General features: G+C 37.7%; 2 protein-coding genes across 2 annotated transcripts; both read left to right on the top strand.

Moving 5' to 3' along the window:
* Positions 1–3,090: 3,090 nt before the first annotated feature.
* LOC137940193 (AP-4 complex subunit mu-like) lies at positions 3,091–14,076 on the top strand. The gene is made up of 13 exons (XM_068785127.1): positions 3,091–3,216; positions 3,994–4,088; positions 5,372–5,575; positions 5,868–5,984; positions 6,103–6,231; positions 6,397–6,523; positions 6,610–6,713; positions 7,000–7,104; positions 7,214–7,308; positions 7,751–7,838; positions 7,929–7,989; positions 8,313–8,386; positions 13,744–14,076. The coding sequence occupies exons 1-13, from the start codon at positions 3,159–3,161 to the stop codon at positions 13,840–13,842; spliced, it is 1,356 nt and encodes a 451-aa protein (XP_068641228.1). The 5' UTR covers positions 3,091–3,158; the 3' UTR covers positions 13,843–14,076.
* A 395-nt stretch (positions 14,077–14,471) lies between these two features.
* LOC137940084 (protein PELPK1-like) lies at positions 14,472–14,852 on the top strand. Its single transcript, XM_068785004.1, has one exon. It carries the CDS (start codon positions 14,472–14,474, stop codon positions 14,850–14,852), a length of 381 nt encoding a protein of 126 aa, XP_068641105.1.
* Positions 14,853–18,927: the final 4,075 nt, after the last annotated feature.

Here is an 18,927-nt window from a genome sequence, read left to right as displayed (position 1 = left end):
ACCAACACCATTTTCTAGTTTGAGATGATTATTTAATCAAAGAGATATTACAAGGATATGTGATAAGTTAATATTTTAAAATGATGCCTCAATAAGTATGTTTGCCAATGTTGTATACTAGAGTAGAACCTCTTAGGACATGACTAGAATAGGCAATTATATGACCCTCTTGGCTTAACATGCCCCGATCCCAGTGTCGAAAGTGTCACACTCAACCACAAAGCAACTTTATAAAATCAAAAGGTGACAAAATGAGAGCTTACGACTAAGACTATTTCAAGCGCTTAAAAGTGACAGTGGCTTCAGGTGACCATTGACAAACCTCCTTTAGCAAGTTTGTTAGGCCAAAGTCCCATAACAATGAATGAAATGCCTATAAAAACTCGTTAATCCACAAATCCTCTTGCCTACTTTATAGTTATGGGTGCGAGCCATGATTGCAGAGCTGCCAATTGTCTGACTCGATTGAGATTCCCCTTGAGTCAATAATATAACCCAAAGAGGCCACACTAGAAGAACCAATCGCACTTCTTAAAAAAAATGGTTTCGTCATAGTAAATTCAACACTATTTATAAGTACTCTAAATGTGCTTCTATTGTTTTATTGTATAACAAGATGTCATAAAAAAAATTAAGACAAATCTGTGCAGCAATCATCTAAAGATCATATTTATGAGGCTCTAAAATGTTGATGGAGCATTAGTCAAGCTAAGTGGCATGACTAGGAACTCACAGTGCCCTTAGTGTGTTTTAAATGTTGTCTTGATTAGGCATATCCTTCGGAGCCATACGAATTTGGTGATAATCCCAACATGAGTCAAACTTTTAAAAATATATAGGCTCGTTGCAACTCATCCACTTGTTTTTCAATGATAGGGATTAGAAACTTATCCTTCTAAGTAATGTCATTTAATGCATGATAATCAGCCCAAAAAGGCCGACTACCATCTTTTCCAGACAAGTAATATTGATGATGAATACAAGTTTGTACTAGATTGGATGATTCCACTTTCCAACATTTGTTACACCAATCTCTCAATTTCAGCCTTTTGAATATGTAGGTATTTATACATGTACATTTGCAAGAGGAGCCTTTGGCAAAATCAACATGAGTTGGTGGCAACCCTCTTGACTACTAAAAGAGTTCATGAAATTATTCCAATATGACACCAATTCATCTAAAATAAAAGATTCACCACTCATTGTTTGATAAAAAAACAACTTCCAGTCATAGATAAACTACTCAATGGCACATTCAGTGCCCATTGCCTCCAAAGCCAACTTGATACCATTAATAGTTGGTTATGCAATTTACCATTTCATTGAAACCCCCGTGAAGTCAAACTCAAAGATAAACAACAAATTGTACCAAGAGTCTGAAAGCAGTAGAGACCCAAAACCACATCCATTCCTTAATATATGGAAATCAAGGGACAAACTCATGCTTTGCACTATAATCACTACCCCTTTACACATACATGAGCAAAACAAATATTGTCCATTCCCAACTGTGACCTTGAAGGAAAACACCCTGGGCTTCACCAAACCCAATTGTTTGGCTACTTTTCATAAAATGAAGTTGTGGGTGTTTCCACTATCTACTAGATTGAATTTTGAGTTGCTACTGTTGTGGTAAAATAACCTAGTAGTGGGTGTATTCATTTTATTCATATTATTATAAAATTATCATACTAAGAAGCAAATGACTATTATAATCATAATGCAAGTGATCCTTGCATTTGTAAATCCAATCTATTAGCTTGTGAGAGCTAATTGAAAGCTAGAAAATCCTTATGTGGGTTTAGGTGTGTGTACCTAATTATTGACCATAAATCCCATGTGGGCAGGTATTGTGATTTTGACCTTAAAAGTCTTTAGTTGTAAATGTTGTTTAGTTGTTGAATATAATGAGTTAACTTTGAAGTGTAAACACCTTGGGAATGGATTAACAATCTAATGCAGACTACAAACCACTACAAATCATTGTATAATTGTAGTTGCTTGATTTGATTGTTTAATTGTTGCAAGAATTTTAAGAGCCAAACTAAAAATTAGCCATCAGTGTTGAAAAAACTATTCACTCCATCCCTTCTACGTTTTTCTTTGTGAAACCTAACATTTAAATGATGAGAGGAATCCAATACCATACTCAATATGGTAGCTAAATTCAAATTAGAAATTTAACAAGCTGGCACAGACGCATTCAATATGAACAAATCTGATTAAATAAGCTAGAAGAATGTATTTAATTGATTTTTGAAACTTGGAGAGAATGAGCCTTTGAATCATTGTAAGATTTGTTAAAATTAATTTACCAAGCTTTTGGGGAACTATGAAATAACTAGGAGACACTTCAATGATCTAGTCAATACTATTGCAACAATTTTTTTTCTTAAATAGTAAAAAATGCAACATTTTAAAAACTAGTCATTGACAATGAAAGAAACCTTTTGTCCTCTTAATCATGAGTGAAAATATGAAAATTAATACTTAAAATTTGTGATTTGAGCTCCTTAATATAATTCTAGGTCAATTAAATTTGTTTGTGTCCTATGGAGTTAGATTTGAAGCTTGAATGATCTCTTCTATTCATTTTGGGTTCAACATGATTGATTCGGATGATCAATGTTTCTATTTTGGCTTTAACCCTGGGTCAGTCAAGTCCCCCTTGTTTGATAAACCATCATCCAGTAGTCTTCTATTGCTAAAACTTAGTCGATCAATCTTCACCTTAATCAATTTAGGTAACTTTAAGTAATTTCTACACCTCTTTTGTTATTGCAACTTTATCGATTAACTTTTGCTAGGTGCTTTCTGGTGATGTTGTTTGATTGTTCAATATTTGATTTGGTTGATCAACATGACTTTGAGTAGGTTTATGGGCTAAGCCTTCCTCGATCAATATGACTCTATTATAAATCCGTAAAATAGAATTAAATACTTCTGAGATTTTAATCCGACGGTTCTAGTCTCAAGTTGAGCCAAGTCGGGCGCGCTTGGTGGCCCTGCACGTGGTTTGCTCCCTTCTCATGTGAAAATTTTGCTGAGCGTTCTCTTCAAAAGACAAATTGCCTGAAGCCCCAACACTTGGTTCTGCATCTCGTAGACCTCTGACCAGACTCAGTTAAGAAGAACGTTTTCTGCGGAGCACTTGAGCAATGATCTCGCAATTCTTTGTGCTCTCGCAGAGAGGCGACAATATCGTCTTCCGCGACTGTAATTTCTATCTCTTCCGTTGATCTCCTTATTCCGTTTGGTGATGGATTTTTAGTTCGTAGTGGGATTTCATACATCCTTCTGGCCTCTTCTCCTTTCTGGCCTATCCGTTTTTTAAGCTTAATTTTATGTCTTTCTGTATATTTCTTCATCTGAATATCCCGGTTAGTCATTTAAATTTTTGCGAGTCCGAGGAGTTACAGAGTAAAGCCGTTTACTTTTTTTATCACCATAACTTTAAGCAGATCTTATCATAGAAGACACTTTTTTTTCCTGAAAGATTTTTGAGAAAGTGTCAAAATATGAAATTGAAATTCGAACAAACTGCCATTAGCCTCTAACGTGCAGCCTTAATTGACGAATGTAGCTATTGGGGATTTGTTTACTTTCCCTTAATTGTTGCTTCGCTCATTTTGAATGTCCTGAGTATGCTTTCTGGTAACTTGAAATTCGAATACATTGACATTAACCTCTAGTACTCAGCCCTAATCGAGGGAGGTCTATTGGGGATTTTTTTGTTTCATTTAATTGTTGCTTTACGCATTTTGAACGTCCTCTTTTGAGGGACTTTGGGATGCTCTTCTTGTCTATTATTGGTTGCCCTACAGCTTGTTGCTCCTAAATGCTTTCCTTCTATCTAATCTTATAAAATCTTCATTTTTGTTTCTGTGCTTTAGCTAATAAAGTATGTGTTTCTCATTCATGATAGTATTCAACAAATCGTTAACTTCTTCAGTAATCATTAATATAACATTAACTCTTCTAAGATTAATGCAGACCGAGGTGAGGTGCAAAAAGGAAGTGCAGAAATATTCTTTCGCAAAGTTAAGTTTTGGCAGGGAGACGAAGGGGAGGAGGCACCACCTGTCTTTGTAGGTATTTTTTACTAAAAACTGATCATGCTGGTAGATATTGTTTCTTATCCTTTGTCTATAATTTCAAGCAGTATACACATGAAGACCTTCAATAGGATGTTGCACTTACAACCCATATTTTGTCCTTTTCAACTGAACTGTAGAAGCAAACTCCAGAAATGAATGAGATCCAAAAAAGCTGAAATGTTCTGCCAAAAGGAAATTACTTAATAAGGATAGCTTTTTTTTCAAAATTTCTAGCAGGCAGAGAATGCTATAGTCGTTGAATTCAGATATGATTGTCTTGTGAAAAGATCTGGAGAACACCTTCATGGTTTGGCATCTTTAATCACAATTCTTGAAAAAATCTCCAGTAGGAATGCTTCAGAAGGTTGGCTGAAAGAAACCCTGTTAAGCAGTAAGCTAAGATTATATAAGTTTTTTATTTTCTTCCCCTTAAAGTCCTCTAAGTCCTCTATATCTTATCCCTTCTCCACTGTTGTAAATCTTTTCTGAATTTCCAACTAACTTTGATTGTTTTTCTTAGTTTGGGATTTGACTTCTTTCTTTTTGTTTTTAAATTTATCGGATTCTCTTATTAGAAAGAGCCTATAGGATGTTTTCTCTTTTGAGTAAAGTTTATATGACTTTATATGATTTTAATATTGCTTTTTATGAATCTGAACAATATTTTTAAGTTCTTTCACTCTAAACGGTTTTGAGTTTCTCTACCTGAAAAATTGTAGGAGAGAAGAAAAACTGAAATTAAACCCTAATTATTGAAGTCGTTATAGTCACTCTGGTTTGATTTTCTTTCTTTCTCATTTGGATTATTCCTTATTGCTCGTTTTAGCTTGCAAAAATACTGAAATTTCTGAATTTCTGGCAGCTTAGTAGAAAATTCCATTTCTGTTCAGGTTGAGTGGTTTTTGCAACAGTGCAACACTCACATCATTTGTGAGAAAAAAGAGGGTGTCAGGAAGTTATTGTGCCTTTCTTCTTTATTGGAGATGACCCCTTCAGAATGACATTGGGAGTTTATATCAAAAAGTGGACTTTGATTTTTGAATTGGAATTCACACTAGATATGAATGAGCTCAAACACATTAGTGTCCTTATCATAATCGTTTAGAGTATATATGACATTTGAATCTAGTGTGTACCTTATATGGTTCATTGGTCATGTCCACATCCTCCAACTGTTTCATAAGGCCATCCTCCTCCTTCTTTCTCTCTTTCTTTCTGTCTCTCTCTCTATCTCTCTTTTTCACTCTGACTCAGTATTGTTTTCCTCATTTCAGAATGTGGATGGTGTGAACTATATCCATGTGAAGGTTGCTGGCTTACTATTTGTTGCAACAACAAGAGTCAATGTATCACCCTCTCTTGTTTTGGAGCTTCTTCAAAGGATTGCACGTGTTGTTAAGGATTACCTTGGTGTTCTTAATGAAGATTCTTTGAGAAAAAACTTTGTGCTGGTATATGAGTTGCTGGATGAAGTCCTTGTAAGTATGCTTTCTTTAAGCATTTGTTATTTGTCTGTTAAGACAAAGATTGTGCTTTCTGATTATTTTCTGACATCACACAGCTCAAAACTGGAAATAAGTATTTCAACCATCTTTATTGTAATTTTAATATTGAGTTCATCCTTCTTCTCTTCATGCCTTCAAATTTGGTTTTTTATAATTATCTTTTTGAGTTTGAAATATTGGTTCTTTATTTTCTATACCTTGATCGATATGTTCCTGTTTCTTCACTTGTTGATGTAGGCAATATTCTTTTATCATCTGTCTCCAGGATTTTGGTTACCCACAAACGACATCAACTGAGGTGTTGAAGTCTTACGTATTTAATGAGCCAATCGTTGTGGATGCTGGGCGTTTGCCACCCCTGGGTCCTGCTGCCATGTTTATGGTTAGTTTCGCTTGAGCATGATTTTGAGAATTTAAATGTATTGGTTCTCTGCTGACATTCTATGGTTGTTGTCAGCTCCAATTATCATGGTGAATTCCTGATAATAGAATTTTTGCAGCAAGGGACCAAACGTATGCCAGGTACAGCCGTCACAAAATCAGTGGTTGCTAATGAGTCAGGTGGTCGGAAGAGGGAGGAAATTTTTGTAGATATCATTGAAAAAATAAGTGTCACATTCAGCTCTAGCGTGAGTATTTGTAGCTCATTATACTATAAAGATTTGCAATGAAGTCTTTGGACACTATTGAATTTTAGAACAACTGTCCTTTATGAACTTACTTATCATAGTGAAGAATTTCATGAATATATCATGGTAGTCCTTATCTCATTCAAATTTATATTCGTTGAGCAGGGATATATACTTACATCCGAGATTGATGGAACCATTCAAATGAAGAGTTATCTTACAGGGAATCCAGAAATCCGTTTGGCTCTAAATGAGGACCTCACTGTTGGCAGAGGAGGAGGCTCTATATATGGTAGTCTGTTCTTGCTCTACTGTTTCTAGTTTCTTTCATTGCCTCTATCTCTTTTTCTTATAGAATTGTAATTTTTTGTGCAACAGATTATGCTAGTTCAGCTGGAGGAGGCGTTGTGATACTAGATGATTGTAACTTCCATGAATCTGTCCACCTTGACAGTTTTGATTTGGACCGAGCTCTTACTTTGGTAGGTGGGATAAATTACTTTATTAGCATCAGAATGTGGAAGTCAAAGATTTTTGTTCCTTCCCCTTTAGCAAAATGTCCATTGCATATTAAGTGTGCTTATAATTTTTTAATGATTACGGTTTTCATTTGATTTTATGGAGTCTACGGAATATTTTGAATTCCATCATTCTATAACCATGGATCTCACTCCCTAGATGGCCTTATCTAATGTCATTCTGCTCCTGCATGATTATTTTTACTGTGATCAGCCACAAAATGTTGATTTGGCACACTTTGTCCTGCAGGTACCCCCAGATGGAGAATTTTCTGTTATGAACTATAGAACGACCCAGGAATTCAAACCTCCTTTCCGTGTTAATGCATTTATTGAAGAAGCAGGAGCATTTAAGGTTCTTTCTATACATTTTCTCCATATTCTCAAATTGAAGCTTTCTTATGAAAACGTTTAGCTTGTTATTTCTATTGGTGTCAGTGACACCAATTTTTCTGATTTCTTAGGCAGAGGTCACCCTGAAAGTTCGTGCTGATTTTGCCTCAAGTGTCACGGCGAACACAATATTGATAAGCATGCCTCTTCCAGCATATACAACGAGGTGACCTGTTGAATCTGTAAATAATCCTGAAAGCATGCATACTAATACTAACACCCTAGCTCACACTAACTCGAGTACCCATGATCATGGCCCTTATTCCCTTTCCCATGTCAAGCTTTCCCTGCACACTCTACCTCTCTGTTGTTTATGGAAGATTCAAACGGTAAAGGTTGTTTAGATTCCTTTAGGCGTAGTTTATTCTTGGTAAGTTGTTAGCTATGTAACCTGAAACTCAAAGCACTAAATTGATTTTTTAAAGAAGTGGAGCAATGCATACTACAGAGGAGATGTTCAACATTTTTTGTGCTAATGTAAAAATCTGTAATTTGAAGTTGGGTTTGCTCATATTATGCTACTCTGACCAATTCGGTTCTCTTGGTCGACTGGCAGATCCTACCCAAGGTTACTTTTTCTGATGGGTATTTTCTGGTCAATTTGACAGGGTTAGCTTTGAGCTGGAGCCAGGAGCAGTAGGAAACACCACTGATTTTAAGGAAGCAAATAAAAGACTTGAATGGGGTTTAAAAAAGGCAACATTATTTTACTTTTACTCTCTTTCTCTCTTTGCTTCTATTGGATGCTTTGCTCCATACAGTGCTCTAACAGGTAAAATATTGCAGATTGTAGGGGGATCTGAACATACTTTACGTGCAAAACTCACATTTTCACAAGAATTTCATGGTATGCTTAAGATCCACTACCATTTAGTTGTGGAATTTTTATGATATATGAAGCTGGTGAGAGAAATTTCTAACACTGATGAAGCCATTCTGTTGGTAGAAGTGGTGTGCTCTTTTAACATTCAACACATAGTGGGGCCTGAGAAATTTTATCTGGTTATGTTTGTTGGAAGATGGTTCCCTTTGCCCCAGAAGAGGCAGCCCCTTGTTCCTGGAAAGGAAGAAGAATGCAGAGCCTCCTAGTTTACCTTCAGCACTTAAATTTTTTACAATACACAACTGACTTCTTTTTCTCTTTTTGGTGCTTTTATTTTGTTAAATCAGCAAATATCACTAGGGAAGCAGGACCTGTGAGTATGACTTTCACGATACCTATGTACAACGCTTCTAGGCTTCAGGTAAGGTTTTTACTTAGTGCAACTGATACTGTTTTTGTAGCTCTGCCCAGGATCAGTTTTACAGAAGGCAATAATTCCTTTGTGAAATTGTATGGTAGCTGTTGTAACTGAAAATTGGTGATCATATTTTTCTTGAATTCATGTTTGTTGCATTAGTGTTTTTTTCTGGAATTGTCTATTATGGTGAGTCAAGGTATACTACAACACTCAAAAAAGCCAAGTTGCTAATGTGTACCCTTAGCTGGATGTTGCTTTTGAAACTCCTGCTAATCTGATGGTAATTAGTAGGGTATGAGAAAATTGATTGAGAAAACATTTGTTCAAGATCACATGATAATGGTTGTTCAAGCAGATAATTCCTCCAAAAAAAGTGTTTGTTCAGAAAACAACATTATTTGACTTGTGCAGATTAGGGTTTGGAAGACCATGTGCCAGGTTCATGCTGAAAAGGCTGAAAGCCACAAGTAGAGTGTGTGTCGAGAACTTTAAGGGTCCGTTTGGAACCCCATGGAAAAGAAAAGAAAAGAAAAAAAAAAAGAGAAATTTGATCTTTCTTATTCCCGAAAATAGTTAGTGAAAAGGAGAATTCGATCATTATCTCATTTTCATTAACTATTTTTGGGAATAATAATGGTCAAAGTCTCATTTTCTCTTCTTTTCTTGCCTAGGGATTCCAAACAGATCCCAATTGTGTGAAAAAGGAGGGAGAACAGAATTAGAAGTCAATTTTTTAAAGAACATTTTGGAGTGTCACCATTAGAGGAGAGTAAGTAGTCTGAGATAGATTCCACATGTTTGATGTAGATTTCAAAAGTAGGGCTTTGTTGATGTCATTTGATGGACAAAGAAATGTTAACATTTGTTGAAATCATGAGTGGTAAAAATTTTCAATCTACCCCTCCTGGAAGGCACTATTACAGTTATGAAAAATTATTACATCTGAAATCATATTTTCCCTATTTCTTGGAAAGCATAAAAAAGAGGCAACCATGCAGAATAAAACACAAACCTGGAGAAAAAGTGTAGCTCCGTTGTTCATGGAGCTTTACATTCATAGAGCTACATCAACCAATTAAACTATGCTGCTAAGTTGAAGTTGGTCTACCCAAGAACTCCAATGAGAACTGTCAGGGTCCAGCCATAACTTCTTTTTTTTGGATAAAGATGTATTTATATTAACAAGAGAAAATTTACAAAGGGAGAGGGAGCAAATCCCTTACAACAAGAGATTGCAGGGAAGCTCCCTCCTTGGCAAGCACATCTGCTGCCGAATTTGCAGATCTTGGAATGTGAGACCAAATACCAGACAAAGATGATACAATATCCAAATTCTCCTGAAATATGTCCCAATGCCTCCATGGGGGAGGGGAATTACGCTGACACCAACCAATCACTACCTTGGAGTCTCCTTCAATGTGAATAGGCCCACTGCAGTTGTCTCTGAACACCCGAAGCCCATTAAGAAGGCCATGTAACTCTGCCGACGTAGAGTCAGAGATACCTAAAGGACCAGCAAAGGAGAAGCACTGATTTCTAGATGAATCCGAAATCACGCCCCCAAAACCAGCGATCCCTGGATTGCCAAGAGAAGAGCCATCAAAATTCAATTTTAGGTAACCAGTCTCTGGGGGAGTCCATTCCTTCATAACTTGAACCTTGGTTCCAATGTGCATCCTTGCCAACTTGCTCCAATTATCTTGAATGGTGGTGCCCTTGAAAGAGCAAAAAGGCTTTTTAGTCGATAGCCAGGTGGATATTTGCCCTGTGACTCTATCAACTACTCTAGCCTCAGATTCACTTTTAGCATCAAACCGCCTTCTATTCCGTTCATTCCAAAACCCCCATGGAACGAAACTAGCACAGGCTGAGATAATCAAATTGTCGAGACCAGGAGGGGATAGCCAATGATCGACTTGCAAAAACCTATCAGATCGGCAGCTATACAGAATTGAAAATCCAACTTGCATAAAACAGAGGTCTACACATTCCATGAGAATTGACACCGGAGAAGAGTATGGTTGGCGGATTCAGCTTCATTGTTGCAAAAAGGACATAATAGGTCTATAGATGGGTGACCTCTTCTTCTGAGCACATCAGCCGTGAGAGTTTTACTTTGGCAGGCACTCCACATGAAGAATTTTACCTTTGGAGTGGCACATAGTCTCCAGACGAAGTAGATATCATGCTCACTTTGCGTCGGATCCCAACCATTTATGTATCTGTATGCCGAAGCAACTGAGAATTTTCCGCTTTTGTTTGGCCACCAAGTGAGCTTGTCTGCATTGGGAGGCCTAATTCTGACATGATTCAAAGAATCCAATAGACTGCTGGCTTCCATAGCCTCCGTATCTGATAGACCCCTTTGAGGGTGTAGGTTCACACCACCCCCCTCAAATGCATCGGCAACTGAAATCTCCTTTTGTGTGGAGAGAAGGCAAAGATTTCTGAAGGAGTTCCGCAAAGGTTCCTGCCTTGTCCACCAGTCATCCCAAAATTTAATAGATCAGCCACTCCTGACAAAGAATCTACAAGTTGATGAGAAATTTTGAAGAAGCAGATAAATAAATCTCCATATTGAGGATAGTCCTCTCCGATTTCCTCCAGACATCCACCATGACAGGTTCCAACCCAACTTGGCCCGAACCATATCATTCCAAAGATTAGAAGAATTTGTGTTGAACTTCCAAATCCATTTAAGCAGTAGAGCTTTGTTCATTTCTTTTGATTTCCGAATCCCTAATCCACCCAATCTCTTAGGAAGGCATATTTCATTCCATTTGACCAAGTGATATTTGAAAGAATCACTTGATCCTCTCCAGAGGAATCTGCTTTTCATTTTATCTATGGCTTTGTGTCCAACCAGAACTTCAGGAAAGACCACCAGAACGTCATTTCTTATGATGCTCTGCCTTTGAACAGGGGTGACTACTTTTTTTTTTTTTTTTTTCCTGAAACAAGTGAGAAAGTAGAATTCATGAAGTAGGGGCCCCTCCGAGGGAGAGTATAGACCAGAGTGTGACCCTATCTCTAGCCAAAGCATCAGCAATGGCACATCTAGTCATGTGAAGCCAAGAGATGCTGAGGGTGCTAAAAATATCCTCTAGCTCATTAAAGTATATGAAAAATCTTTCTGAAGGTCTTTTGCTCCTGTTGCCTTAGCTGATAATCACTGAAGGGTCCCCTTCAGCTATGAGGGGGTGGAGAAGTGGCTGGTGTAGAGATGGAGTAATCAACATTAGTGATGATTGTCTTCCAATTTTCCTTAATGATAGAGCTGGAGATGAATGAGGTTCTATGCAGCACACTGACCTAAAGGAGAGTGCAATGTATAGCTTTCTCAATGACTTCCCTAACAGAGCCATGCTTACCCTCAAGGGAATCCGTTCTTCTGGTTTGCCTCCAAGGGACTGAGGTCGACTGATCAAGAGGCTTAGGAGGGAGGCCGAGAAACAAACTGAAGCCCGAACTTGAGGGTGAATGCATTCAGGACCTGAGTGGGGAAAGAGGAAGAGATGGTTCACTTTCAGGCTGTCCTCCACAGATCTTGCAGCTTTGGTCCTTATTTGTTTTCCTCTTGTTTGAATTTGGTCAACAGTGAGAGGATTTTGTCCTTTTGAACACCCCAGATGAAGTGATGAAGTGCTTAACCTTTGGGGGAGCATGAGACAACTAAATTTTAGCAGAAGGTAGTTTTAGTTTAAGATCATAGTCACAGATTAAGCATATTAGGACGTGACAGTGAATGAGCTGGAAGGGGTCCTATCCCAGATCATAGTATCATCTCCATTGGTCCTAATGAAATGTCTGTCCAGCAAAGATATGAGACTATGGGCCTCACTGGTCTCTTTTTTCCTTAAAGCCTGTCTTAAATGAAGATTCCAATTATGAGAGCGAGCAATGATGAGGAAGTCTTTTACTGATATATTGTTGTCCCTGCAAGCCTGAATATGGTGGGGAAGGAGTCAGTAAGCCTGCTGCCCTCGAGCCCAAGTCTCATGCCAAAAGGAAGTGCATTCACCAATACTGACATGAATGGAAAACCCGTTCTCAAACTACAAATGCACTTCCAAAATATGGAAGTTTGGTTGGGGGGCTGTGAGGGAGGAGGCAGAGACAATTAGATCTGTACTTGGAGATTTCTTTCTGCCAACTTATGTCGTTTTACTTTTAAGAAAACAAATTGGTGGTAGTAATCAAGAAGGGGTGCATGTGCACTGGAGCAATTTTATTTTTTATTGTGAGGTGAGTCAAATGTCCTTCCTCAAATCCTTTAGGTCATCTGGAGCAAATTGGGATGTCACTGAAGCTATCTGCACAAATCTTCTCCTTGGGAATGAGAGAAGATCAGGATGGATGTCAAATGTGGCATGAAAAATAGCCCTAAAGTTTCTTAAATAACTGCAGAGTAAACTACTTACTAGAGCTACAATTCTGAATTGAATGGGGATCACTTGCTATCGCAAGAAACATAAAACATATTAATTCCAGCTGTGCTTTCTACTTTCACTACCTTGCTGCCCCCTGCTGTATAAGATATGCATCCAATTGTAATTTCAACTCTCAATACTGGGCTGTCCCTTCGTGCTCAGTGGGAAAATAACTTTTTTTTTTAATATATATTTTTGACACTTTGAGAAAGAGTTGTTATTGTGAGGAAAGCATATAAAATACTCCCTGGGTAGAAAGATGAACAAGGCACTATCTAAAATGCAAGATATCGGATTAGACAAACACTGTACAATGGAGGAAAGTGTAATCTAATCAACCGAATGCTTTCTGTTGGTATTGCACAGGCTTTTTTGGCGCAAAGATCTGAACCCTCTAGTCTCAGTGCATCACAAACTGTGCTTCACATGAGCTTTTTCGGCAGAAAAGAACTGAACCCTCTAGTTTCAGTGCATCACAAAGTCTGCTTCATATCTGCTAAGTAATGTGCATGTAGGGTTTGTCCACATGTGAATAGGTGGATAGCATATGAGATGAATAGAGAGAGAAAAAAATGATATTGAAAGTATGAGAAAAGCAAGAGGAGACTGATAAAGATTCCATTAAAGGTTGATAAATTATCTGAATAACAAATTTACCTTACGAAGGTACTCAATCATTTTTCCAAATGCACATAGGACCAACCAAAAGCATAGCATAGAGCAGTTTCCTGATCATGCAAAAAGCTGCATGTATAAATACCTTAATAACCAGGATTTCGATATTACTGGAAAATCCAGATTTGAGGTAATCTTCCTGCAAAAACCAACAATAGTTGTCTTGTGTTCTTCCTTCGTTAAAGAAATTGTCTTCATTCAATGTTGGAAGTCATCTCAAATCGCTTCTAAAATTGCAGTATGATATTTTTTCAGGTGAGATACTTGCAAATAGCAAAGAAGTCCAAGACTTACAATCCATTCCGGTGGGTGAGATATGTCACTCAAGCAAACTCTTATGTTGCACGCTTGTGATGAACCTTGGGCACTCTGCTGCTGTTCTACTGTAAGACAGAATTTTCTGTTGCTTATACTCCCAGAACTCTATTGTCGGCCATGTATTATCTGTACTTTGTGTTAGTAATTTGTATGAAACAGTATATGAACCAACGTATTCAACGAAAACCAGAGAAAAATGTAAGTCGTACTATCTTTCTTTGTGGCTTCTATGCATTGATTAGAATCATAAAAAATATTGTCTCTTTCATTATGCAAAGCCATGAAGAAGCCTCCAGTTAGGTAACCTTTCTCTGACTTCCTGAAATGGAAAAAGACGATAAAACAATAAGAAAGGATTATTTATCACAACGTGATCTGTTCTCTTTTGTTTCGGTAATCTACTTGGAAGGGTTGAGACAGATAAGATGGTAAACCAACCAATGGAAAACTGAAGAATCTTTCTGAAAACTTCACACAGATGCTGCCGTCAACTAACTGACGCACCTTCCTATAAGAAGGCAACCTTGCTACCTCTGTTTTCACCAAGAACTTGCAGTTTCCACTTCCTGTAGTAGTTTGCACTTGTTTTTTATCTCCCTGTAGCGATGTCTTCTTCTTATCAATTATTTCTGATTTCTTTCCTCGCTGCTTTGTCGATAACGAGCATGAGTTTGAGAGTTGGTGCTCGACATCTTCTTGAAACTAGCGAGGAGCCTACCTTGCCAGAAGTTCCTGAACTTCCCAAACCCGAGTTGCCCAAAGTTGAATTGCCAAAATTTGAAGTCCCAAAGTTCGAAGTCCCGAAGCTTCCTGAGCTGCCAAAGTTCGAAGTCCCGAAGCTGCCTGATCTGCCAAAGTTCGAAGTCCCCAAGCTGCCTGAGCTCGCAAAACCTGAATTTCCAAAGATTGAAGTCCCAAAACTGCCCGAGGTGCCGAAGCCTGAATTCCCAAAGATTGAAGTCCCAGAGTTCCCCGAGCTACCCAAGCCTGAATTACCGGAGATCCCTGAAATCCCGAAAAAAGTCCCTTCAACCACTGGCCCATGACCTGTGTGATTACAATTTGAATGGTTTCAAGTTGACGAAGGAAAGCAACTAGCAGATGTTATATGTCTCTTTTCTTCTCATTTGTGAGGTCTTTCTGTATTTGTAGTGTGACTTTCTTCATGTTTTCTTAATTGCTTATTACCCGCAGGTGTGAGATACTTGTTAATGTTTTAAGATTCAGAATGTATTGGTATCCATTGTGATTTACAGTTCTCTTTTGATGATTAATCTTTTCCGTTTGTGAGAAATTCCAAACTTGCGCCTTAATGAAACATAATATCAGAGTAACAGTGGAAATAACAAGAATAGTAAAGGTTTATTCAAATATAATCTCACTTAACTGTAGCTGAGACAATAGACGATAGACGAACACTCCATGGCTACTGGTGCTTCATGTCCATGACGTTGATCTCTCCCCACATGAGGAGGCCATTTGAAGATATTGGCAATGGAAAGTTTAATATTTATTAGTTAAAAAACTCTGATCTTTCATATTCACTTTAAGAAAACTTTACCTTAAAAATTAGTTATTGTGTTTGTATTTACTCTAGAAATAAATTAATTTTTATAAATAATAAAACAAGGTTTAACGTAAGAGGTAATTATCAAGAACCACTTTAGTCCTTGGTTTATTTTTCCTCTAGTTTCTTATTAGAGCAATAGGAAACTCATTTTACCGAATCAAGAAGAATGAAAAGAAGAAAATTTTGGTCCACAAAAATAGCACAAATGCTGAATATTTTAGTCAACAAAAAACTTTTCCTATGACATTTTTTCTACACTTTCCTATTGGCACAAACACACCCTTGAAGACGAGAAAACTTCTGGGGAACATTAGATGCTCCGATTATGAGATAATTTTTATGTAATTGAATCATATATGGTATCCTTTCCTTAGATATGATAAGGGTAACATACACTAGATTTTTGTCATCTAAGAAAATCTAGAAAAAAGGGGTTAGTGTTCAAGAGGAATCCATGAGATCTGATGCTTAATAAATTTATTGGTGAGATTTGTATTTTTAGTTACAAATGTTTTTGCTCAAAGTTTTTTTTTTTTTTTCTTTTTCTCTTATTGTATGATATGATCCTGTAGAATGGAGTAGGAAAAACCTCAAACTAGTACAAGTTTTTCCCTCACCCCATCCCAGCTTTGCAGATCGGGGGGTTACCCCACTTTTGGTGGATAAAGTCGGGACAGACCTAAGGATAATCTCTTGGATACACGCACACCCACCATTCCCAATCTCTTGGGTAATCTCTTCACAATGTGTTCTTTTGTCTTTTCGTCTGGTAATCAACTCGAAGAGTTGAGACAGATAAAGAAGATAAACTAACAGATAGACAACTCAGGATGTTGTTGTAACCTTCATGCACACGCCTAACGTCTAACGTCTAACTAACGCCTTCCTTTTAAAAACCTAACATTTTCCTACCTTTTGGTTGCACAAAGAGCATGCATTTTGCAGTTTTGATACTAGGAGTCGTTCTGTTTGATCTCACCCTGTATCTTTTAATCAAAAGATGTCTTCTTTTTGTCAATTACGTCTCATTAGTTTCCTCTTTGCTCTCTCGATCTCTAGCATGATGAGTTTGAGCAGCGCAGCTCGACATCTTCTTGAAACCACCGACGAGCCCACCTTGCCTGAATTGCCTATTGAAGTCCCAAAGCTTCCAAAGCTCGAATTACCCAACTTGGAGATCTCAAAGCTTCCTGATCTGCCCAAGTACGAAGTTCCAAACTTGCCTGAGTTGCCCAAGCCTGAACTGCCAAAGATTGAAGTTCCGGAGCTGCCTAAATTGGCAAAGCCTGAGATCCATGAAATCCTAAAAGAAGTCGATTCAGCTTACAACCCATGAGAAGCTCAACAAATCGGACAGGCCATTAGGATAGCTCCATAGCTTAGCTATTCTGTCAATATGTTATAGTACAACCTATAAGCATTCTCTTCTTCGATACTTGCCCATCTCAAATGCCTCCTGTGAATATATTTTCCAAATTTTCCCTTTCTGTTTCTTATTCTGTTAAGTTTGATTTATAATAAAATATGTTCTCTGGGAGATCTCCAGAGTCAAGCGTAGGATTTGGTAGTTTTGAAGGAGAATTAAGACATCCGAGAAGGTGATCTACTAAACCAAATAATCTCATTTCCCCAGCCGTTCGTTTACACTTTTTTTTTTTTTTTTGTCCCACCAAAACATATCTACAAGTGGATAACTGAGCTCTTAACTCCATGCAGAATTTTAATTTTCCGGCAATCCATGGAGCTCTAACTCCATTTAAACTGGCAGATTACAGAAGCTGCTTTCCTTGAGATTCACAACATAAGGCACTGGAGTTGAGCTCTTAATCTAAATCGAGATATCTCCTTATGCATCATTAGTGTAACCACTGCATCCCGTCATCTTCTAGAGGAGCCTGAGCTTCCAAAGCCAGAACTGCCTGACGTTGAGTTGCTAAAGCCTGAGTTTCCGTAGGGTGAGTTGCCAAAACCTGAACTGCCAAAGGTTGAGTTACCTGAGCTGCCGAAGCCTGAATTATCAAAGTTTGAAGGAAAAAATAAAGACTAATTAATAAGAAAAACTCCTATCATAAACAAAGTGCTTATAGTTATATTTCAAATGGTCAGTGTTGTTTTTGTTGTTTCCATATAAATATTTTTTTAATCAATTTAGGTAAATCATTTCAAATGGAAATATCAATTTTAAAGCATCATTCAAATTGTTAATAGATCACACGATTATAGAAAAAATAAAGGAAATTTTTTTTTATCAATATTTACTCCACACATAACATATGAGTTATCTTTTTTAATTGGAATTGGAATTGGAATTGGAATTGGAATTGGGTGATGGATATCTTGTTCTGAATTTGACCTGGACCCAACCTATGTATTTGACCAAAATCTGACCTAAGTTATAAAGAGGTCAGCTTTGGTTTTGGCACAAGACTCATGGGTTCTGGTTTAAACAGCCAAAACATAAAAAAACTGGATCAAAATAGTATTGTGCAATATATTTAAATAGATTAGAGGCCTTGTTCTTCTTTTTTTACTACTTTAAACAACTTATTTATCTATAAAATTATTTTATAAAAATTATATAATTTAATTGTAAATAATCAAATATATTTTATCACATAAGATTAACCTAAACCCACTTGAACCACCCCAATGGGTCAGATATGAATCAACTTTTTACACCTGTTCAATAAATGGGTTCCCATTTAACAAGTCAACCTGATCTGAACTCAAATCCATCACCCCCCCTCCATGACAGACTGAGATAGGATACAAGACAGACCGAGACAGGATACAAGTATACAGAAAACGTTGACAGAGTTCAGCCTCCTTGCCTTTCCTTCGTTCTCAAATAAAATTGTTACCTGGGAGGTGGCAAAGTCAACAGTAGGAGATCTTCAGAGGACTTGAAAGACAAGACACAGGAGAAGGTGAACAAACAAACTTTTGTGCAAATTTTTCCCCACCTAAACATCTTTCACTAATCGATGCTGAGCTCTAAAATTTCACACAGAAGCGATTTAAAAGCTCGCTCATTAGCAGCAGAAGCTGCTCTTGGATTTACCTCGCCCAAGATGTCTTCTTCCTATCGATCGTTTCTCCTTTCATTTCTAATTGCTCTATCACAGTCGAGTATCATTCCAACTAGGGCAGATGGACCACCTTTTCGAGAGCCTACTTTGCCCAATATTCCGGAATTTCCAGAGCCAGCCTTGCCCAAGGTTGAGTTGCCAACGCCTAAGTTGCCTGAGCTGCCTAAGTTGCCTGAGCTGCCCAAGGTTGAGTTGCCAACGCCTAAGTTGCCTGAGCTGCCCAAGTTTGACGTCCCAAAGCTCCCTGAGCTTCCAAAATTTGAAATCCCAGAGCCTGAGTTGCCGAAGCCTGAATTGCCAAACTTTGGGATCCCAAACCTGCCTGAATTTCCCCAGCCAACATTCCCTGGGTTCCCTGAGACCCCAAAAGATGTCTTTCAGCCACTTGCCCAGGAGAAGCTCAATGGAGCTCAGAGGGTGTGGTTAAATAAGTACAAGCTAATTGTCTTACTTTTTTTTGTT

The sequence above is a fragment of the Aristolochia californica genome, unplaced genomic scaffold (assembly GCF_029961685.1).
Source record: "Aristolochia californica isolate CCGP_79_NKW_82.1479 unplaced genomic scaffold, dmAriCali1.0.hap1 SCAF_9, whole genome shotgun sequence".
Classification (NCBI taxonomy): Eukaryota; Viridiplantae; Streptophyta; class Magnoliopsida; order Piperales; family Aristolochiaceae; genus Aristolochia; species Aristolochia californica.
Note: the sequence above shows the minus strand (reverse complement) of the source record. Positions and strands in the feature narration are given on the sequence as shown.